General features: G+C 34.2%; 1 protein-coding gene across 5 annotated transcripts in view; it reads right to left on the reverse strand.

Moving 5' to 3' along the window:
• Positions 1 to 19,869, reverse strand: part of CNKSR2 (connector enhancer of kinase suppressor of Ras 2) — a 248,341-nt gene that overhangs the window by 135,793 nt on the left and 92,679 nt on the right. For all 5 annotated transcript variants that reach the window (XM_084791117.1, XM_084791119.1, XM_084791116.1 and 2 more), the window contains exon 6: positions 4,087 to 4,206. In XM_084791117.1, coding sequence (XP_084647243.1) covers positions 4,087 to 4,206 — 120 coding nt within the window. The remainder of the gene's footprint in view (positions 1 to 4,086; positions 4,207 to 19,869) is intronic.

Below are 19,869 nucleotides of genomic sequence, written 5' to 3' on the forward strand. Positions count from 1 at the left end.
GATCCAAAAAAACAAAACAATCCAAGCACTCACAAGAGTCCAGCAAAGCAAGATTTTAATTTGAATTAGGCAGCAAAACCTGACCAGTTGGGACAACAGAGTCAGGAGCTCTGTCTTTGAACATTCATCTTAGTATTTAAGCAGATGACAATAATTTTAGTGTACTCAGCCTGCTACTGATTGATCAGGGCAACAGAACAGACTCAATAGCTGAACTGTAACCCTGAAAGGAAATTGCACAGCATTTGTGAAGGATAGAACCACAAAGTCGGAGGGAGTGGGGAAGGCTGTGGCATTGTCCAACCATATTTTGACACAAGGGGTTGAGCAAGGAAGAGAATTTTGATGATTGGGCCTTATCTGGATCACCTAGTTTCAGGGTTCTCAACTCAGCTTTTGTAGTCAGGTCCCCTCCTGGACTTTTAGCCAGGAATTCAGAATGATAAGGAAACAAAGGAGTGGGTAAGCTGCATGTAGTCAGCTAAGTCATGACAGACAATACATTCACAACCCATGTGTCTTAGTTTAGATAACTAGCAACTTCCCTCTTTGCATTCTTTAATGGTTAACAGATTAACATGAGGACCTGAAGAAGCAGGCTAGTAGTTGGTTCTGGGGCCTGGGAACATGAATTCAGTTTTGACCCTGCTTGTTCTTGAGACTGCTAGACTCTGACAACTGTCTCCTAATAGGCTCACTTCTCATATCTATTGTTTTCCATGATTTTGGTGCAAATTAGAGGGAAAACTTTGTGATTTTCTTCAAACAACACTCTTTAGCATCACAGAGTCATAAAGCTCAAAGGAACATGTAAAGATGATCTACTCTTGCCCTATATTTTAAATCTGTGACAAAATCAAGGCCACAGAAGTTAAAATTATTCCCCCACCTTCCTAAGACTGCTCTCATATTTTATGTAAAATATTTTAGTCCAGATTCCCAAATTCTAATCTAATCTAATGTTGTATTAGTTCATATTTTTATTGTGCACATTATGCTCTCTAAGAAGATATTTCATTGAGATTAACTTAAAAAGGAGATGGAGAAAGAAAAATACTTAATATTATACATTGAAGGGTGTTTTTATTTTCAAAGACAAAATTACTTTTGTAAAGGTAACCAAACAGAACACAGTCATCTCCTCATTCATAAGTGGATATGTTCCAAAAGCATAGGATTTATCTGGAAGTATGGATAGTTATCAAACATAGTATGTATATGTATTTTTTACTTATATAACCATTGTTATGGTGAATTTTAATTTTAAATACCTAATAATAAAATAGAACAATTCTGATAATATACTGAATTAATGGTAATATGAATGTAATTTCCTTCTCTTTAAAGTATCATATATTTTTAGTTTATCAGCTATACGAATCATTTTATGGTCTCTCCTTAGCATATCTGATTTACTAGCACCACTATTTCTGTAATTTGCAGCTATTTATTATAAGCTAAATAAGAGATGATTAAAGATATCATGCCTTTACTTTAATAACCTCAATAGCTATTAAATAGCCAATGAGTGGGTATCATATATAGTATAGCTAAGCTGGACAAAAGAATTATTCATGCCCCAGATGAATAGGCATGAGTATTTAATCACACTCCTCAAAATGATATGTAAGTCAAATATAACAATTGTTTGTTTCTGGAATTCACATTTAATATTTAATATTTTAGGAAAACACAGATAAGGGGGGAAAGTGGTAAAATGAGAATTCTAAATCATAAAGGTTTCTTTATATAAGCTTACAAATATTAGAAGTAAGCTTTTAAAAAAGTCAATATTAGATATAATAATTACAGCTTGTATGATGTCATGTAACCATTATGTTACATTTGATTTTCATCTTCTCATAAAATCACTCATAAAATCCAAAAAGTATAAGGAAATATAAACACCCAGAGTCAATTTGTCAACTAATAGGAGAAGTCATTGTATAGAATACATGGATGACCTCAAACTAAATATCACTGATGGGCAATACAGATTTTCCTTAAAGACATATATATATATATGTGTGTGTGTGTGTGTGTGTGTATGTGTGTGTGTGTGTGTGTGTGGGTGTGTGTGTAAAAGCCACATAAAAGTTAAAATCTATTTAGAGATCATTAAACATATGTTTGTTTCTAAGATTTCTATTTTTTTTATAATATCATTATCTATGGGGAGAAAGTTTAGAACATCACAGGATGAAACTAACGTATAATAAGTATGTTGCAGTTAAATGTGTTCCAACTAGTTTCTGTTTAGTGTGTCTGTGTCTTCTTCATCCATATCAGTTTTATATACTTGCTTTCTAATGGAATATTTAATAAGCTCTTCCTTGAGGTAGCTTGATAATTAATACATTTTTAACAAGTTGAACAAACTATTAATATAAAAATTTATCAGTACCTTTCATGAAACTATTAACATAAAAATTTATCAGAGCCTTTCATGAATGTTAGCCTAGTGGTAGCAATATTGTTTAATCAATTCTTATAACAAGAGATGTGAAAAATTGAATGGATCAATTCATAAACATAGTTTCTGGGGAGATGGACTAGGAACAGTCATAGGGGAGGGGAATAAGGGGAAAATGGGAGGGAGGGAAGAATGGGAGGATACAAGGGTTGGGATAACCACTGAGATGTAACAAGAATAAATTAATAAAAAAATTAAAAAATAAAATGAAAAAAAAAAGATTGTTAAGTAAGTATAATGACCTGAGTTCAGACCTCCAGCACCCACACAGAATGTCAGGCATGGGGAACCTGCCTGTAATCTTAGTGCTGAGAGAAACAGGAGGTATTGGGGTGCTTGTCGGACAGTCAGCCTAGTGAGCTAGTCAGTCTGGTGAGCTCCAGATTTATTTAGTAAGATACTCTTGTCTCAAAAATAAAAAGAGAAAGCACAGGGGGTGGTAGTGCATGCCTTTAATCCCAACACTCTGGGATCTACTCTGGTGGATCTCTGAGTTTGAGGCCAGTCTGGTCTACAGAGTGAGTTCCAGGATAGCTAAAACTACACAGAGAACCCCTATCTCAAAAAACCAAAAATGAAAAAGAAAAGTGTTCAAAACAGAGAGAAGGACAAAGCAGTTGAGGACTGTTGTAGGTTATTTGATCACATTGTGAACCCCGAGATTGTTTTGTTTACCAGAAAAATGTTTCTAGTTGTGGTGTGGCTCATCCTTAGCACACCCCTTTAATCCAAGAACTTTCTGCTTGAATAATGTAAATGGGATTAAATAAAATTAACCATAGGTCAAGAAGTGGACCAAGTAACCAGTCGACAGGAAGTGACCATAGAAAAAAATCATAGAGAGTAAGAGGAGGACATCTAGAGAGATGCATAGAACGTAAACGGGAGGGACATTCAGTTTGAGATTTTTATGAGATGGTGTCAGGGAAGAGGCATTCCTTCCTTTCGGATGTCTGCTAAGGAGGAAGGTCAGTTTGGTGCTTTTTCTGCCTTTCTGAGCTAGCAGGCTTTCACCCTCGCATCTGGCTATGGAGCCTTCATTAGTAAAATAGACAATTTTGCTAAAAACAACAGAGGAGGACACTCAATGTTAAAACCTGACCCCGACATGTGCATGTACAATCAGTCATGCCTGCCTAGACACACATATACATACACTAATATACATATAACTGACATGCATTCACACACAAATATGTGGCTTAAAACACCTACCAAATGCAGGAAAAGATCTATTAAAACCAGAATAAATCAAAGTAAAATAAACAAAAGACCTACTTAAGTGGCAGGTAATGTTGTGCTTACTATAAAACTCTTAAATTTTGTCTCCAAGCTAAGAAAATTTAATTGGTGAAAGCAATGCAACCAATGATTACTCAATTAAATGGGATAATTCAGAAATTACTACTTTCATTTCTCTCATTTTAATTGATTTGTCTTTTAAAGGTTTCTTTTATGACACTCTCCTACTACCCTGACTTCACTAGGAAAGGAAAAGAAGTGAGAGATTCTGTGGAAAATCATAGGCATTTACATTTGGAGGCCACTTCTAGGCTCACATCATTTGCTGTGTGATGATGGATAATGGCTTTGATAAACATGAAATTCCTTACCAGCCCTTCACTTGGTTTGATATTTGCCAGCTGAATCACTTCCAGGTGAGCAGACTGTGAAACCAGAGGATCTGATGACAGGGATATGATGTGGTCACAGACTCCAGAAAGAGTTTTACACTAGAGGTGGAAGAGAAAGGTTTTGGTAAACACATGTTGTAAGTAACGTATACAGAGAACCATTCATTATAGTGTTTAAAAGTTTTATTTGAGTTTTGGTTGCACGTGTGTGTGAACATGATGATGATGGCCTCATAGGCATCAGATACCACTACAGCTGGATACAGGTAGTTGTGAGCTATTGAATGTGGGTAATGGAAACTAAACTTACTCTTAATCACCAAGCTTTCTTTCCAGCCCCTAATACAATTTTTTTAAAGGAGGAAAAACCCACAGTTGAAGAATGTCAACTAGCATTTTATTATTTAAAAATTCTTATATAAAAGGTCACCAGGTACACATAATACAGAAAATGCATCTCTATTTTTTAAGTTATGGCTATATGAACTATATGTCTGGATGTTAATGCAAGTTACAGTTATATATTATTTTTATTATTTAATGCAACATGCCTAAGTTATTTACTAACAATTTTGATAATCCAAGAGCCTCTTACTATTTAATTCAAATAATATTAAAATCCAGATGTGTTTTACATAATGATCAAAAGAGTAAAAATAAAAAAGCATCACTTGTTTGGTTAATTTTTCTTGTATTTTTCTTTGCTTTATGAATTAAGTTTACCTTTGTATAAAACTTCGCACTTCCATAAGGCATAGCTTGCAACACCTAATCTATATCTTCACCCTCTCTGACCAGTCAAGAAAGCCATCTGATTCTGAATCCCTCTGAGGCAGGAACCATCTATATTCCAGTCATCTCTAATTGTCCCCTGTACGAACTCATACCTCAACACTGTAAATACATTATACAAATGAGCAGAAGATCAAATAATTTTTTTTCTTTGCTGAAAAAGGTCATTATTTTGTGGGGACCAATGTATAATATTCTATCTCCACTGTGTTCTACATGCTCTGTGATGACTGCATTAATTTACCTTGGAGGTGGTGATTCTTTTTCTCCCTCTGGACTCAGTTTCTTCTGACTATAGAAATTGTCAGGCCCTCATATTTGACCACATCCCCTGGAGGGGGAGGCCTGGTGGCACTCAGAGGAAGGATAGCAGTTTATCAAGAAGATACTTGATACCCTATGAGCATGTACAGGGGGAGGTAATCTCCCTCAGGAACAGTCATAGGGGAGGGGAATAAGGGGAAAATGGGAGGGAGGGAAGAATGGGAGGAGACAAGGGATGAGATAACCATTGAGATGTAACAAGAATAAATTAATATAAAATTAAAAAAAAAGAAACTGTCAGGCTAAATTTGCCTCTATACTGGGACTCAGGGTTTTTGCATTTGTTTCTCAAGATTACACTTTAATCAGTTCCTAAAGATCGACATTAGTCACATAACACCAATACACAGAGAAAAAATACAGGCTTGATCAGGATAGATGCTTGTAATTACCACACTGACAATGATTTTGTCTGTAAACTAATTATATTCTTGAGGCTGCTTTCTTCAGATAGAAAATTATATGATGCAATGAAAATTGCTTTATAAGCCTTATGATCTGAAATATGATAACTTATTTAAAACAGCCAAATATTGCTCCTATCTAAAGATAATAGACAAATACTTGTCTTACCTATTTTTTGTTACCTATAATGTCTTTAGTCCTAACACATGAAATGAATTAACTATTCTTAATTTCACGACCGTCTTATAATGAATCACACCAGCAAGTCCACTGCATAGCAATCACGACAAGTTCACTCCTCTTCCTCTCTTTGATATTAAGGTCTCATTACCTTTGCTAAAACGAAGGTATTCACCTTGGTAAACTTCTCCTCACAAGTGATGGTTAGTGTTAATTGTAAACTTGACAATCTAGAATCACCTGAGATATAGGACCATGGCATACTTGTGGGGGTTATCTTGATTTCATTAGTTGAAGTGGGATGACCTGCTTATTATGGCAGCACTATACCCAGCCATAGAACTCTGGACTGTATGAGAATAAAGAAAGCTAGTTGAGCACTAGCATTTCTGTATTCATTGCTGTTTCTGATGATGGATGTGATATTACCAGCTCCATGAAGCTTTAGCTGCTGTAACATTCACCACAATGATGGACTTTAATCTGGAACTGTGAGCTAAAATGAATCCTTTCTTCTTTGTCAGCCTCCCCAGTGCTTGTAATACAGGCTTACATTATTTTTTAAAAACTCAATTATATTAACACTAGCCCAGACTGTATTTTTCAAAACTAATACATTTAATATTATTTCTAGCAGAAATTATTTGTATAGTGCCTACGAATGTTTGGCATAATGAAAAATACTTCATATTCATTCTCATTTATCATTGTAATGTCCTGAAGTAGGTATTATTATAGTCAGCTGAAGAGATTTGAGAATTAGGCTAAAAAATAAGCATGGTTGCTGATTTGGCAGACTGACCTGAATTCTTAATTATTGTGTTTATTAGTTATTAGCTTGTTTCTAATAAACTTCAATTGTATTGTTTTGTCTGCATTAGATGTGTGTTAGATAACATAGCTAAAACATAGTATAATAAAATAATATATATGAGTGTTTTGCAACTTAGAGTATTTCTTGGAATACATCTTTCTTCAAAAGTTTAAGGCAATTTTAGCAGCAAAAGGGCAATTCTACTAACTCTAGAAGATGATTGGTAATACTTTGTAAAGGACATTTTTCTTTTTCTCAATATTTACCCAAGATTATTTCCTATCTTTAGCTCTAAAAGCAAAAAATAAAAACATCTTAAAATATGTGTTGGATAAAATGAAAGGCTGATGCTCTCTAGTGGTCCAGTGGTTAGGATTCAGCCTTCTCTGGAATAAATCTAAAGAGAATAAACAATGACAATAAGTATTATAACTACATTTTTGGATTGTCATAAGCTACCCAAGATTCTGACAAAAATTAATGCCTGAATAACAATGGAAAAGGCTAGTTATGATAAAGAGCACTTTATATATAAGTAGTTTCCTGTTATTTTTCGATGGGATTGTTTATATTAATACCAAATGTGAATTAATATAATTAGTATTTTATAATTTTAGAGTATTGAGGAGCCCCTCAGATATGTTCTTATGAATCACCTTGTCTATTTTAATATAAAAACTATAAGGGGAAAAAGAAGATCTGGGCAGAACATGTTTATTATAGGCAATACTTAGTCACTTTAGAGAAGTCACAAAAGAGCCTCATTTCATTAACCACTAATAAGGTATAAGAATGGGGGGGGGGATGGAAGAACCCAGAGGGGTCAGGAGCCCTACAGGGAGCCCATCAAGGCCAGCAGATCTAGACCTAGGGGAGCCTGCACAAACTATTGTACCAACCAAGGACAATGCATGCAGTAATCCTAGACCCCTGTTCAGTACTAGCTCATTTGCCATCCTTGTGGGGAGAAAGGGGGGGTGCCTCTGACAAGAACCATGGTGCCCCTATTTGTTCACTTCCCCTTGGTGGGGAGGCCTGGTGGCACACAGAGAAAGGATAAGCAGGCTACCAGCATGAGACCATATGGTGGGGGAGGAGGTCCCCTTCTGTCATGACCTAGGGTAGAGGAATAGGGCAGAAGAGTGGGGTTAGGAAGATACAAGTGAGGGGCTAACAATAGGGATGTAATCTGATAAATTATAATAAATTTTAAAAAGAAATAAAATGGAAGGAAAATAGACCCTAGAACAAAGATATAATATTCTTCCATTATCTATGAACTTATCTGATAATATTAGATAAATAAACTTTTACCTATTATATTTTTAAATGGAAATTTATCAAGTGATCTAAATACAAACACAGTCTTATGTTAATTGTAGTGCACACTCAGGCATGATTAAGTTACTTGAAATATTTTTGTTTTTACAAATAACTGTAGTACTGTTCAGTTATTCTTCAGAATGTATTGGAGCAAGTAAATGGAAAAATGTTGAGATTTATTAAAAGAGAATTCTAATCCATATGACCTAGTTTAAAAAACAAGACAAAAACTCTGGGCTCACCGGGTTAAACAAAAGGCTTTACCAAAAGCAACTTCTACTTTTCATTTATATACATGAATACAAATTACAAAGGGTATAAAATACAGAACCCAAGGTAAATTAAGAAATCAGCGGATAGTATACATATGAAATATATGATTCAATACACATGTAGTTTAAATAACCCAGGTTTATTATCAATTACATAGAAAAGAATAAGTTTTATTGTGGGAAATGAAATATTAGTTACTGATAAAAAACATTTCATAATAGTTTAGAGAACAGAGTGTACTTTTATTTTTTCTATCTTATTGGGATATTAGAATAATCGACTATAAATTTTACCTGTATCCCTGTGTAATTTTGGGATAAAATTTATATTTTATTTGGAAAACAAAATGTATGCTTTTTAAGCAAAATATACTTTGAATCAAATAATGGTAAAGATTCTAAATGATAAATTTCATTTGGAAATATAATATTCAGTGTCTCAGTGCTCCATAGATCTTTGTTGAACTAGAAATTCTTTTTATTACATTTATCTGAATATTTGAGTATGTATACACACACACACACAAGAATAGGGATGGAGGGAGAGGAAGGAAGGAAAGGAGGGAGGGATGAAGGGAGGGAGGACACATTCAATCCATCAGTTTTCATCTTCTACCAAGGATTAAGCTCAAATTGTCAGCCTTCCTGGCAACCATATTTACTCACTGAGCCCTGAGCTAGAAATTCTGTACTTTTATCTACTATGCATCATTGAAATACAAAGTACACTCAATCACAGACAACGTGGAAAGAACAAAGTTAAGGTACAAAACTTAAGTTAGTGTTTTATTTCATATAAATATTCCCCAATATAAGGAGAATTTTTTATTCATATGAGTAAAGATAACTTTTAACTTCAAAACTAATGCAAGAGAATAAGAAATTTCAATGTGATGTTAAAGTTATATCTATGTCTAGAAAAGACTGTTTAAAATATCTTCAGGAATCAACTACAGATACAAGTAAATAAGTCATGTATACTCATTTCCTTAAAGACTCCAAACCCTCTTGCAACCTATTTATTTAAAAATAAGATAGTGGAGAAAAAAAAAGAAGCACAATAAAATTAAATAATCCTACCAGAATCTTAATCATGCCTGTATTAATCCCATCCATAAAGTCAACAATCACAGAGTGAATGCTATGTGATTTAAATGCCAAATAAAATGCTTATGGATTCCACAGCTTGGAGTATTGCTTCTGCTATTTATTTTAGGTTGTATCCTTTGCATTACAAACATTAAGCATGTTACACATGTAGCTCTTGAAAAAGTAATAAAAAAAGTAAGAGCGTGGGAGTTAAAATTACTATTTCAAAGCCTATTACACTCAAATTATCATACCTTCTAAATTATTACATTGAAATGTAAAGGTCCTGACAATTGATAGCATTTATTTTCTCACTAAAGCTTCTAATTGCTGAAATCCTCATAGTCACAGAATTTCAATGAGTATAACTGAAACTTTTTGTTCTATCTTCCTAAACAGTATGTGGGGATCCTGAGAGGTCTAACAACCTATACAAGTTAACAAGAGTTAAAGGCATAGTCAAAGCAAAACCCTACAAATCTTGATGCTCAATAAAGTATTTGTTCTCCAATGACATGATAATCTTATAAAAGAACAAGTCAGAGGTGTAAATATAATATTTCTTCTGAGACAGGGTTTCTCTGTGGTAGTTTTGGCTGTCCTGGACTCGCTTTGTAGCCCAGGCTGGCCTCAAACTCACAGCAATCCTCCTGCTGTGGAAAAAGTTCACATAGAATTTTGATTAAAAACAAACAAACAAAAGACATTATGTACTTCACTCTATTTGGGTACGGACACAGTATAAGGTAGAACCCAGAACGAGATCTATTTATTCTATTTGCCTGTTATTTTGTGATCAGGAAGCAGTGATAGCCAGCTTTGTGGTGGGTCCCCACGTAGATGACAGGAGTCAATAGATGGTATGCTATTTTCTATGTTCAAGGATAACATTTTAGATGTATTGGTAACTCATGATGAGATTATTAAGAAGGTGACTTATGATTTGAGAATTAGATTCACATAGAGCAACTTAAAGATTATATCATGTATTTCTTTTTTAAGTAAATAAGTACAAAACAGCTGAAACCTCCAAGAAATGTTAACACATACACTCCAGAAATTTGAAGGTGGCATGTATGGTTTTGTGACAGTTAGAAATTTATTAATTCTCAGCTCCAAATTTACTTTTCAGTGCCTTTTCTGTGTTAATGGACTGTATTGTATTAGTATGTATTTCCTTTCTTGCACTGGGTATAATGTAATATGTTTTGTCAGTAGAGGTCACTGAAGGGACACTGTTGGGGGAAAAAAAGCTTCTCTTCTAGGTTCTCATGGGCTACCACACGTTAAATTTTCTTGTTTCTAATTTAAGGTCTATGAGTGATGATTATTTTTGGGGTGGGGTCACCAGGTACTGTCCTGCTACAACCACAAACCTAGACCTACACTCAAACCTCTCAGCAACTTTGCAGCTCTGTCTAGGTTCAAACTCTGCCATCTTGAGGCTATCTTAATATACTTTCTTGAAATCTTACTATAGCAGCACCAAAAATCTTGCTATAAGATCTTCCACCATCTTCATCTGCCTACATTATGAAATGTTGCTCCTATTACAGCAATTCTGGGTCAGCTCTAATCTATGCAAACCTGAAACAACATCTCCAAAGGCCTGGAGGTGACTGCTTTGGCTATAAAAAGTATCTTTTCCTGGTACTCATTTGTCTTAGTCTTCAGGAATAATTTATGATTATATCACAATAGACATCCTTCTAATATAGGCTAATAATTATTTGTACCAAACTTCCCTTGTTTGTTATTGTATAATTTTCATCTTCATACTTATTCAATTACATTGAACATTAATTTATAGTAAGTGGGCTGAAATTTAAAAAACCTAGTGTCTTTGATTACATAAAGTGGTACCAGATAAAGATTGTCCTCAATTTCATCACTTTATATGGCTATTCTGCTTTCTCATGATTTTGTGAGTTTAGCATAAAAGAACTGTGGCATTTACACCTAAAACTTATAGCTAGCCCAATTCTTCAACTAAATTAGAAAGGCTAATTTAAGTTTGTTCACAGTTAGTGTTGTACTAGAGTCAGGAAACCAATTTTTAAAAAACTTTCAGTAGTGCCCTTTCTAGTACATTATGTTAAGTCTCAACATAAACAAATACTTCATGAGGACAATGATTGTACTCTCAGAGTCAGTCTAAGTATTAAAGTATTCTGCAACATATAATATGGCAGGCAAATAACATCACCAAGAATACACATAAATATACTACTGTATCATACACTGTCTATATATGTCATAGAAAACAGTAACATCATGTTATTTTTTTATGTAGGCTGCATTTTTTTAGGATACAGGTTTCTCCTTTTGCCCTAGGAAAGGCAAACATTTTCTTATTTCCATCATATTATACTTGTATTTCTCCTTTGTATTTTTGGCATGGATTACCATTATAGAGGAGCTAGCTTTTAAAAAATGGTTTATTTATTTTTATTTTCGGTATATGAATATTTTGCTTGTGTGTGTGTGTGTGTGTGTGTGTGTGTGTGTGTGTGTGTGCGCGCGCGCGCCATGTGAATGACTGGTGCGTGAGAAGGCCAGAATAGGTGTTGAATCCCCTAGAACTGGGGTTAGGGATGGTTGTGAATTATAGTGTAGGTTCTGGAACTGAACTATAATGTAGATACTGTGAATCAAACGCAGATCCTCTGCATGAGTAGCAAGTGATCTTAACTGTTCAGCCATCTCTCCAGTAGAGAGATTAATGTACAGTTAAAAGTTTCTAGTATTATTAACCACTAAATTGTCAAAATCCAACACAACAGTCAAGAAACCAATTTCTAACTCAGTAATAGTGTTACCATGTATCTTCATGTTGACTACAAAGGGTAAATTGGTGTCAAGTTAGCAGGGATATATGAACTGTAATGTATACCAACCAGCATCCAAATGTTTTTCATGTAGAAAACTCAGTATTAGAAATCATTTAAATGAAAATAACTAGAAATTACATGCCTAAACGATATAGTCACAATAAAATGTCAAGCATACAAAAATTCAACTTGTATTTGGACCAAGATAACAACTTTAACAGAGGATACCAAGTTATAATCGATAAAAGTGCCTTTTCACAGATCAGAGAACTTGAATTTTTAAGTTATTAGCATTCTACTGATTTCAAGAAAGCTCTAAAAATTCAATAATTCTATCACCTTGATTATGTTATGGGGCATGCTGCTACAGTAGCACTTAAATCATCTTTAAAGTTTGGGACCATTAGCAGAGGAAAGCTATGTTATATAATACGCCATATCAATGTGAGGACAAAGACTAACAGACCCTTACTTCCTTTGCCAGACTCCTCTCTTATATCCAACACTTGCACTTGTGTACTTTATTCTAGACAGTAAAAAACCCACAAGAATCTCAATCCAAATGGATTTTTAGAAAAAATAATAAAATTGAAGATATGAAAATTATACAAGATGTTTATAAAATAAAAAAAATTTAACATACAGAAAGTAGTCAAATAAATTATCAAAGTCAACTCAGGAAAAATAGTTTGGGGGGAAAAGAGATGAGGAGAAACAAGGAGGGGGTAAAGAAAGGGAGAGGGAACTGGAGGAGGAAATAGGGGAGGAGGGAGTAGAGAAAGTAGAGGAGGAGGAAAAGAAGGAGCATATTTTTGAATGGTAAAGCACTTCAAAAGTAAAAAAAATCTTGAACACTAAAATAAAAAAGGAACACATGTATTATTCTTCCCATTCAGTTGACAAAGACCACCTTGTTTTTTAAGGTAAAAAATATGCTATTTGGTATAAGAATAGTTTGATTTAAGCAGTGGGACTCTAATGTACTCACATGGCCTGGAATTTTTTTAAGAGTTTATCAAAGCTGACAAGTTATCCTGGCTCACAAATGAGAACAGCAGGGTTGCAACAAGCACAGTTGTCAGCTACAGGCCAAGGCCTGCAATAGCTTTTCCAAATGGAAAGACTGCAGTCAAAGGTGAGAGTGAAGAGAAAAAGCATGCAACTAAAGAAAGTCCTAGATTCTTGTAGCCAATTTACCATATAAAACAAGGATGGTAGCAACACAAAACAGATGGTCCTCAACATGCCAAGGAACATGTAATATAAGACCTAATTGAAGGAAATTTCGACTTACACATTTGATAATATATAACACTGACTAAATTCAGTAAATGATCACTCCAATACATGGTACATTAATTATCTCCAATGTACTTTATGGTATTGCTCTCTGTTTTGACAATTAAATCAAATGGCAAGACCCCAAACCACAGGTTGTTGAGTTCTTTTCTTTAACTATCAAAATTTACATTAATACAAATCCCTGTTTATCACTATATGCAAATTCTCCTTTCACTATACATTTTCATAGATTTTTCAGATTTTAAAGATGAAAAACATGGAACGTCAAAACTGACCTTAAGCCTTATTCAAGCCAATTTTGACTATTTTCCTTATATGAATATGAAATTATGCTTAAAACCCATAAAAGTATCAATATAGCAGAATAAAATATATAATTTTCTTGTTTTCATTGTAATCAAATTATAAATTAACTGAGAGGGGGAGTGTATTTGCAGATTAAAAAATTCAGCTCTTTTTCCAAGCAAATGTAATAAATATTACTATTCCAGAATATGCACCTCTAAAATTTTCATAGTAATGATTTAATCTGTGCTTATGCATCGTAATTTAGAATATTTGCTTTATTACTGCTCAATGAATATTTGTGGATATTAATATATCTTATTCATAAATTATATATTCCTGAACATTTTAGATAGTTATTATGAATAGTAAATATTATATCCTGTAAATATACCATAGTTGACTACATTGTTACTCTATTTCTCATTTTTCATTATTTTATATTATGCTTCTTTGAACATTTCCTGTAGAAAATGCTGTGTCCCACAATTTAGTCTAGATTCTATTTCCAGGAAAATATAGGATTATGGACTCAGGAGCCAGACTACAAGAGTTTTTATTTTATTTTATTTGAGAATTTCATCCATGAGAATTGTATTTTCAGCATTTCCACCTCTCTGTCTCACTATCCAGTTTCTTACGTGCCCTCAACTAACCTACTAGGTACATTTATTATTGCATTTATGTACATGTGTTTAGGGATAATCACTTGAGACTGGATAGCCTATCAGAGAGCTTGTCATGAAGGAAATTGATTTTTGTTCTCTTAGCAACAACTGACTGCCTATGGCTCTTCATCTAGAGGTGGGATCTTATAAACCTTCCTCTATTCACATTAGCATGTTGACTGGTGCTACCATTATGCCATTATGGTACCTACCATGTAAGGCACCATACTATTGAGATTTCAAGGTGCACCTTCTCTGTCCTGTCTAGAAGACACTAAGTAGCAGCAGGCAGCCGAGTCCATTTGTTTTTTTATAATCTTTTCCACACTCTCTTTCATAATTTTTCCTGAATCTTGGAGTACAGGCTGCATTGAGTTCTTAACTGATCATAAATCATTTCTGTCATTTTGTGAAACTTAACATAACCATTCTATATTTAAATTTATTCATCCATAAAATAATGATAGTAATATTTTTTCTGAGAACCAAAATGAAATAGTTTGTATTGACAACCCAAAGTAATGGCAGAAGCAAATTATAAAATACATGGTAAATATTAGAATTAATTTTTCTGAGACTTGAAAGTATGTCAAATTTGCTTTCCTAAAAGGATTTGGCACTATACATGTATAGCAATAAATTCTGCCTATCCTATTTTCATGAAGGTTACTATCACCACATGAATATGTGTGTGAATAGACAGAAAATATATTTTATTACTGCATTTAAAAAAAATCTCTCAGTATCTGAGGATGGCTGTGTCTGGCGAGTACTAGTAGCTATTATGATTTAATATAAGTTGTGAAGATTGCTGTGTTAAAAGTAGATAAAAACTAGGATATGTACTTTATCTTTTGATAATTTGTTAAAACTGTCATTTAAATATAATTAGCACTTCTATGCTCTTTTTTCTTCTTACCCATCTCATCTGTTTGTTTATCATGTATTCGTTGTCATTCTATAACTTTGTATTCTGGAATTTGATTTATTTTGCTTCACTTATTTTATAATTTTGCTCAAATACATTTATCAAGAAAGTACTTTAATAACCTTATAAATCTAAAAACATGTGTTTTGAAAATTTGTTTTTACACATGAGCTTTGACCATTGCTTTTCTTTGAAATATTTGCAGTTTTTTTATCTTTTGGAAATACATTCATTCATGTTCATTCTCAATCATATTCATTCACCCATATTCTTTCTCTCCTCCCTCCCTCCCTTACACTATCCCTTCTCTCTCTCATATTTGATATAGAGTACCATATGCAACCCAGGTTGACTTAGAGCCCATGATCCTCCTTTCTCAATTTCTAAAATACTGGACTACAGAAATATAACATGAAACTGGGTTTCTTTTTCGCTTGACTCTCTGGCTGAATAAATGCAGGGTTACTTCTTGCCATTATAATTACAAAATATTACTATGACAATATCTTGAAATAATTATCTTTCCAACATATTTTTTTACTTTGGTTAGTATTTGAAATTATTTCCAAAAGTTATTCTATTATATCCTTTATTATTGCTTTCTTTCTCAGAAAGAGTTGTTGGTGAGCTAACCAAAAGCTACCTCTAAAGCCTTTATTTTCTCTCATATTTGCCATTTTGAATATGTAAATATCTTATTACTGCATTATTAAAGTCTACTTTTATTAAAGTCTCAATTTTCTTTAATATCCACTCTTACTTTTAATGATTTTTAGTGTGGTCTTACTTCTCTTCCTATTTTGTTACTTTTAATACAGTCACTTTATTTTTTTAATTTTTTATTTAACTAATTTATTCAGATTACATCTCAATTGTTATCCCCTCACTTTTATCTTCCTGTTCTCATTTTCTCCCTCTTTCACCCTATTCCCCTCCCCTAGGTCTGTGACAGAAGGGGACCTCCTCCCCCAACATATGATCACAGACTATCAGGTCTCATGCTGGTAGCCTGCTTAATCTTCCTCTGAGTGCCACCAGGCCTCTCCACCAAGGGAAAGTCAATAGGGGGCACAATAAGTCATGTCAGAGTCATTCCCTGTTCTCTACACAACCAGCTCCTGGTTTTGTTGCTTCTTTTAATTTTTCTCTTTGTTTCTAATTTATTGATTTCAGCCCTGAGTTTGATTATTCCCAGATGTCTACTCCTCTTGGGTGTTTCTGCTTCTTTTCTTCCCTAGGGCTTCCAGATGTGTTGTTAAGTTGCCTAAATAAGCTGTTTCCATTTTTGATGTTTCTCTCTTTTTCTAACCGTTTTTCTTTTTTAATGTATAAATTTATATTATTACACATGAAGAAAATAAACAAACAACAGCAGGAAGAACCATGAGACAATCAGGAATTATATAAATGTTACATTCATAGTGATTTGGCTATTTGTATTTGGCAAACTTGAAGTAAACATCTTCCCTATCTTGTTGGCTCTAAATTTTTGAATGAAGATCAATATCTATCATATCTCATCTCTATTAACTTAAAACATTTATCTTGATCTTAAAACATCTTAACTCTGAACCTACTAAGCTTAATTGAAAGACTAATTTATCTGGTCTTCAACTCCATCAGAGATTTGAGAAGGGATAAAACTTAAATATCTGAGTGAACCAGAAGTGCAGGATAGCAGCTTCCAAAATGAAAAAAAGACTGAGACAGTTTAACGCCTTAAGAGTCACCCAACACTCTCTATAATGTTGGAGCATCATATTCAGCCTTCTGGCAGACCTATTTACGAGGCAGGAACTATTGAGGACTTGCTTACCCTGTCTTGGCAGAGTTTGGCCATCGAGACTGCCTATATCTAAACTTGACTATTTTTAGGCAGAACTGTGTCTGTGTCAGAAACAAGGACATTTTGCCTGGTGGCTCATTTGCCAAATTTGAAGCCAACTCCATGAGGTTCTTTGATGCTCATCATCTTCTTTGAGGCAGGGTGGGTGTTGCCAGGAGTTAACTTGTCTTGTTGTCAAAGAATCTTTAGAATAATAAGGCACTTAGTGCTATGAATTTTCCTCTTAGCACTGTTTTCCATGTGTCCCATGAATTTGGGTATGTTGTACCTTCATTTTCATTGAATTTTAGGAAGTCCTTAATTTCTTTACTTCTTTCTGGACTCATTTGTCATTAAGTAGAGAGTTGTTCAGTATCCATGTGTGTGTATGCTTTTTATTATTTCTGTTTTGTTGAAGTTCAGTTTTAGACCATGGTGATTTGATAGGATGCAAGGTATTATTTCAATCTTCTCATATCTGTTGAGGCTTGCTTTGTGACCTAATATATGATCAGTTTTGGAGAAAGTTCCATGAGGTGCTGATTAGAAGGTATAATCTTTTGTGTTTGGGTGAAAAGTTCTGTAGACATGTGTTAGATCCTTTTGATTCATGACATCAATTAGTGTAATAATTTCTTAGTTTAGTTTCTGTTTTGTAGACCTATCCCTTGTTGAAAGTGGGGTGTTGAAGTCTCTCACTCTAAATGTGTAGGGAATCAGTATGTGGATTAAGCTTTGTTGATATTTCTTTTACAAATGTGGGTGTCCTAGTATTGGGGGTATATGTGTTCAGAATTGTGATGCCATCTTGTTTGAATTTACCTTTGATGAGTATGAAGTATCCTTACTTATCTCTTTTGATTAATTTTGGTTGAAAGTCTATTTTATTATATGTTAAAATGGTTACACCAGATTGTTCTTGTGTTCATTTGCTTGGAATATCTTTTTCCAGCATTTTACCTTGAGGTAATAATGTCTACCATTGTGGCAGAGGTGTGTTTCTTGAATGCAGCAGAATGCTGTGTCTTGTTAATGAATCTATTCATTGAGCCTGTGTCTTTTTATTGGAGAACTGAGACCACTGATGTTGAGAGATATTAATGACCAGTGACTGTTAAGTCCCTTGATTTTGATGTTGGTTGCAGTAGAGTGTTTGTATGGTTGTTTTGCAACAGTGAAGTTATCTAATTCCTGAGTTATTTTGGTTGTTTTTCTGTCACTTTGCATTGGAGTTTTCCTTCTAGTAACTTCTATAGAGCCAGATTTGTGGATAGGTACTATCTGAATTTTTTTTTGTCATGGAATATATTGTTTTCTTCATCTATGGTTATTCAAAGTTTCACTGGGTATACTAGTCTGGACTGGCACCTGCAGTTTTTTAGGTTTTACAGGACCTTTGCCCAGGTCCTTCTGGCTTTTATGGTCTCTGCTGAGAAGTTGGATGTAATTCTGATAGGTTTTCCATCATATGCTACTAAGCCTTCTTCCCTTGCTGCTTTTAATATTTTTTCTTTGTTCTGTACATTTTCTATTTTAATTATTATGTGGTGGGAGGATTTTCTTTTCTGGTCTATTCTATTTCATGTTCTCTAGGCCTCTTGTAGGTTTACATGCATCTCCTTTAAATTGGGGAAATTTTCTTCTATGATTTTTTTGAAAATATTTTCTGGGCCTTGGAGCCAGGCGTCTTCTCTTCCCTCAATGCCTATTATTCTCAGGTCTCATCTTTTCATGGTGTCCTTGATTTCTTGGATGTTTGTGTCAGGAATTTTTCAGATTTAACATTTCCTTTGATGGCTGCATCAAGTTCTTCAATTGTATCTTCTACTCCATCTCTTGAATTCTGTTAGAGAAGCTTACTTCTGCATTTCTTGACTTCTTTTCGAAGCTCTCTCATTCCTGGCTTTCTTCTGTCTGTGATTTTATCATTGTTTCCATTTTCATCTTCAGATCTTGAACAGTTTTATTGATTCTATTCATCTGATTGTATTTTCCTGAATTTCTCCTAGTGATTTCTTTATTTCCTCTCTATAGGCCTCTTTAATGTCCTCAATCTATTTGGCTTCACCTTCCTGCATTTGTTTATGGATTTTATTCATTTCCTCCATTATCATCTTCATTACTAAGGATTTGAGGTCATTTTCTTGTTCTCCAGTTGTTTTTGAGCTCCCAGGGATGAATTCTTCGGGATAGCTGGGTTCTGGAGATGCCATATTGTTTTGGTTTTTGTTGTTTGTATTTTTATGCTGGCCTTTAGTTATTTTGTTGTCTCAACACTGGGAAGTAGTTTCTGGTGTCCTTCACTGGTCATTGAGAGCAGTTCATTGGTGAGTATCTATAGGTCAAGAACCCTCACCTATGGGGATCAGGGAACCCTTACCTAGATCAGGCAGGCGACTTGGTTTCAGGTCCAGGGGAGTTTGCTCCATACCCTGGGCTCCCTACTTGGTCAGCAGAAGCAGGTGCTGATGCTCTGAGCCCAAGAATCAGTTCAAGGTAGTGTAGGTATAACCAGTTATCCTGCCTTTGTTTGGGCTTTAACTCCTGCCAGAAAGTATGGAAGCCCCTGCTGGTTTATACAGCTACTTTCTTAGCTTATTTGGTCTCAGTTTAGAGTGGACCTATCTACCTTCTTTATATCTATTCAAAAATAGGATTTTTTTAGTTCTTACAATGGACATTAAGTAAGCTTAATAATCCTACTTCATGAGGCAGGATTAATTT

This window comes from Acomys minous, assembly GCF_964271855.1.
Source record: "Acomys minous genome assembly, chromosome: 7".
NCBI lineage: Eukaryota > Metazoa > Chordata > Mammalia > Rodentia > Muridae > Acomys > Acomys minous.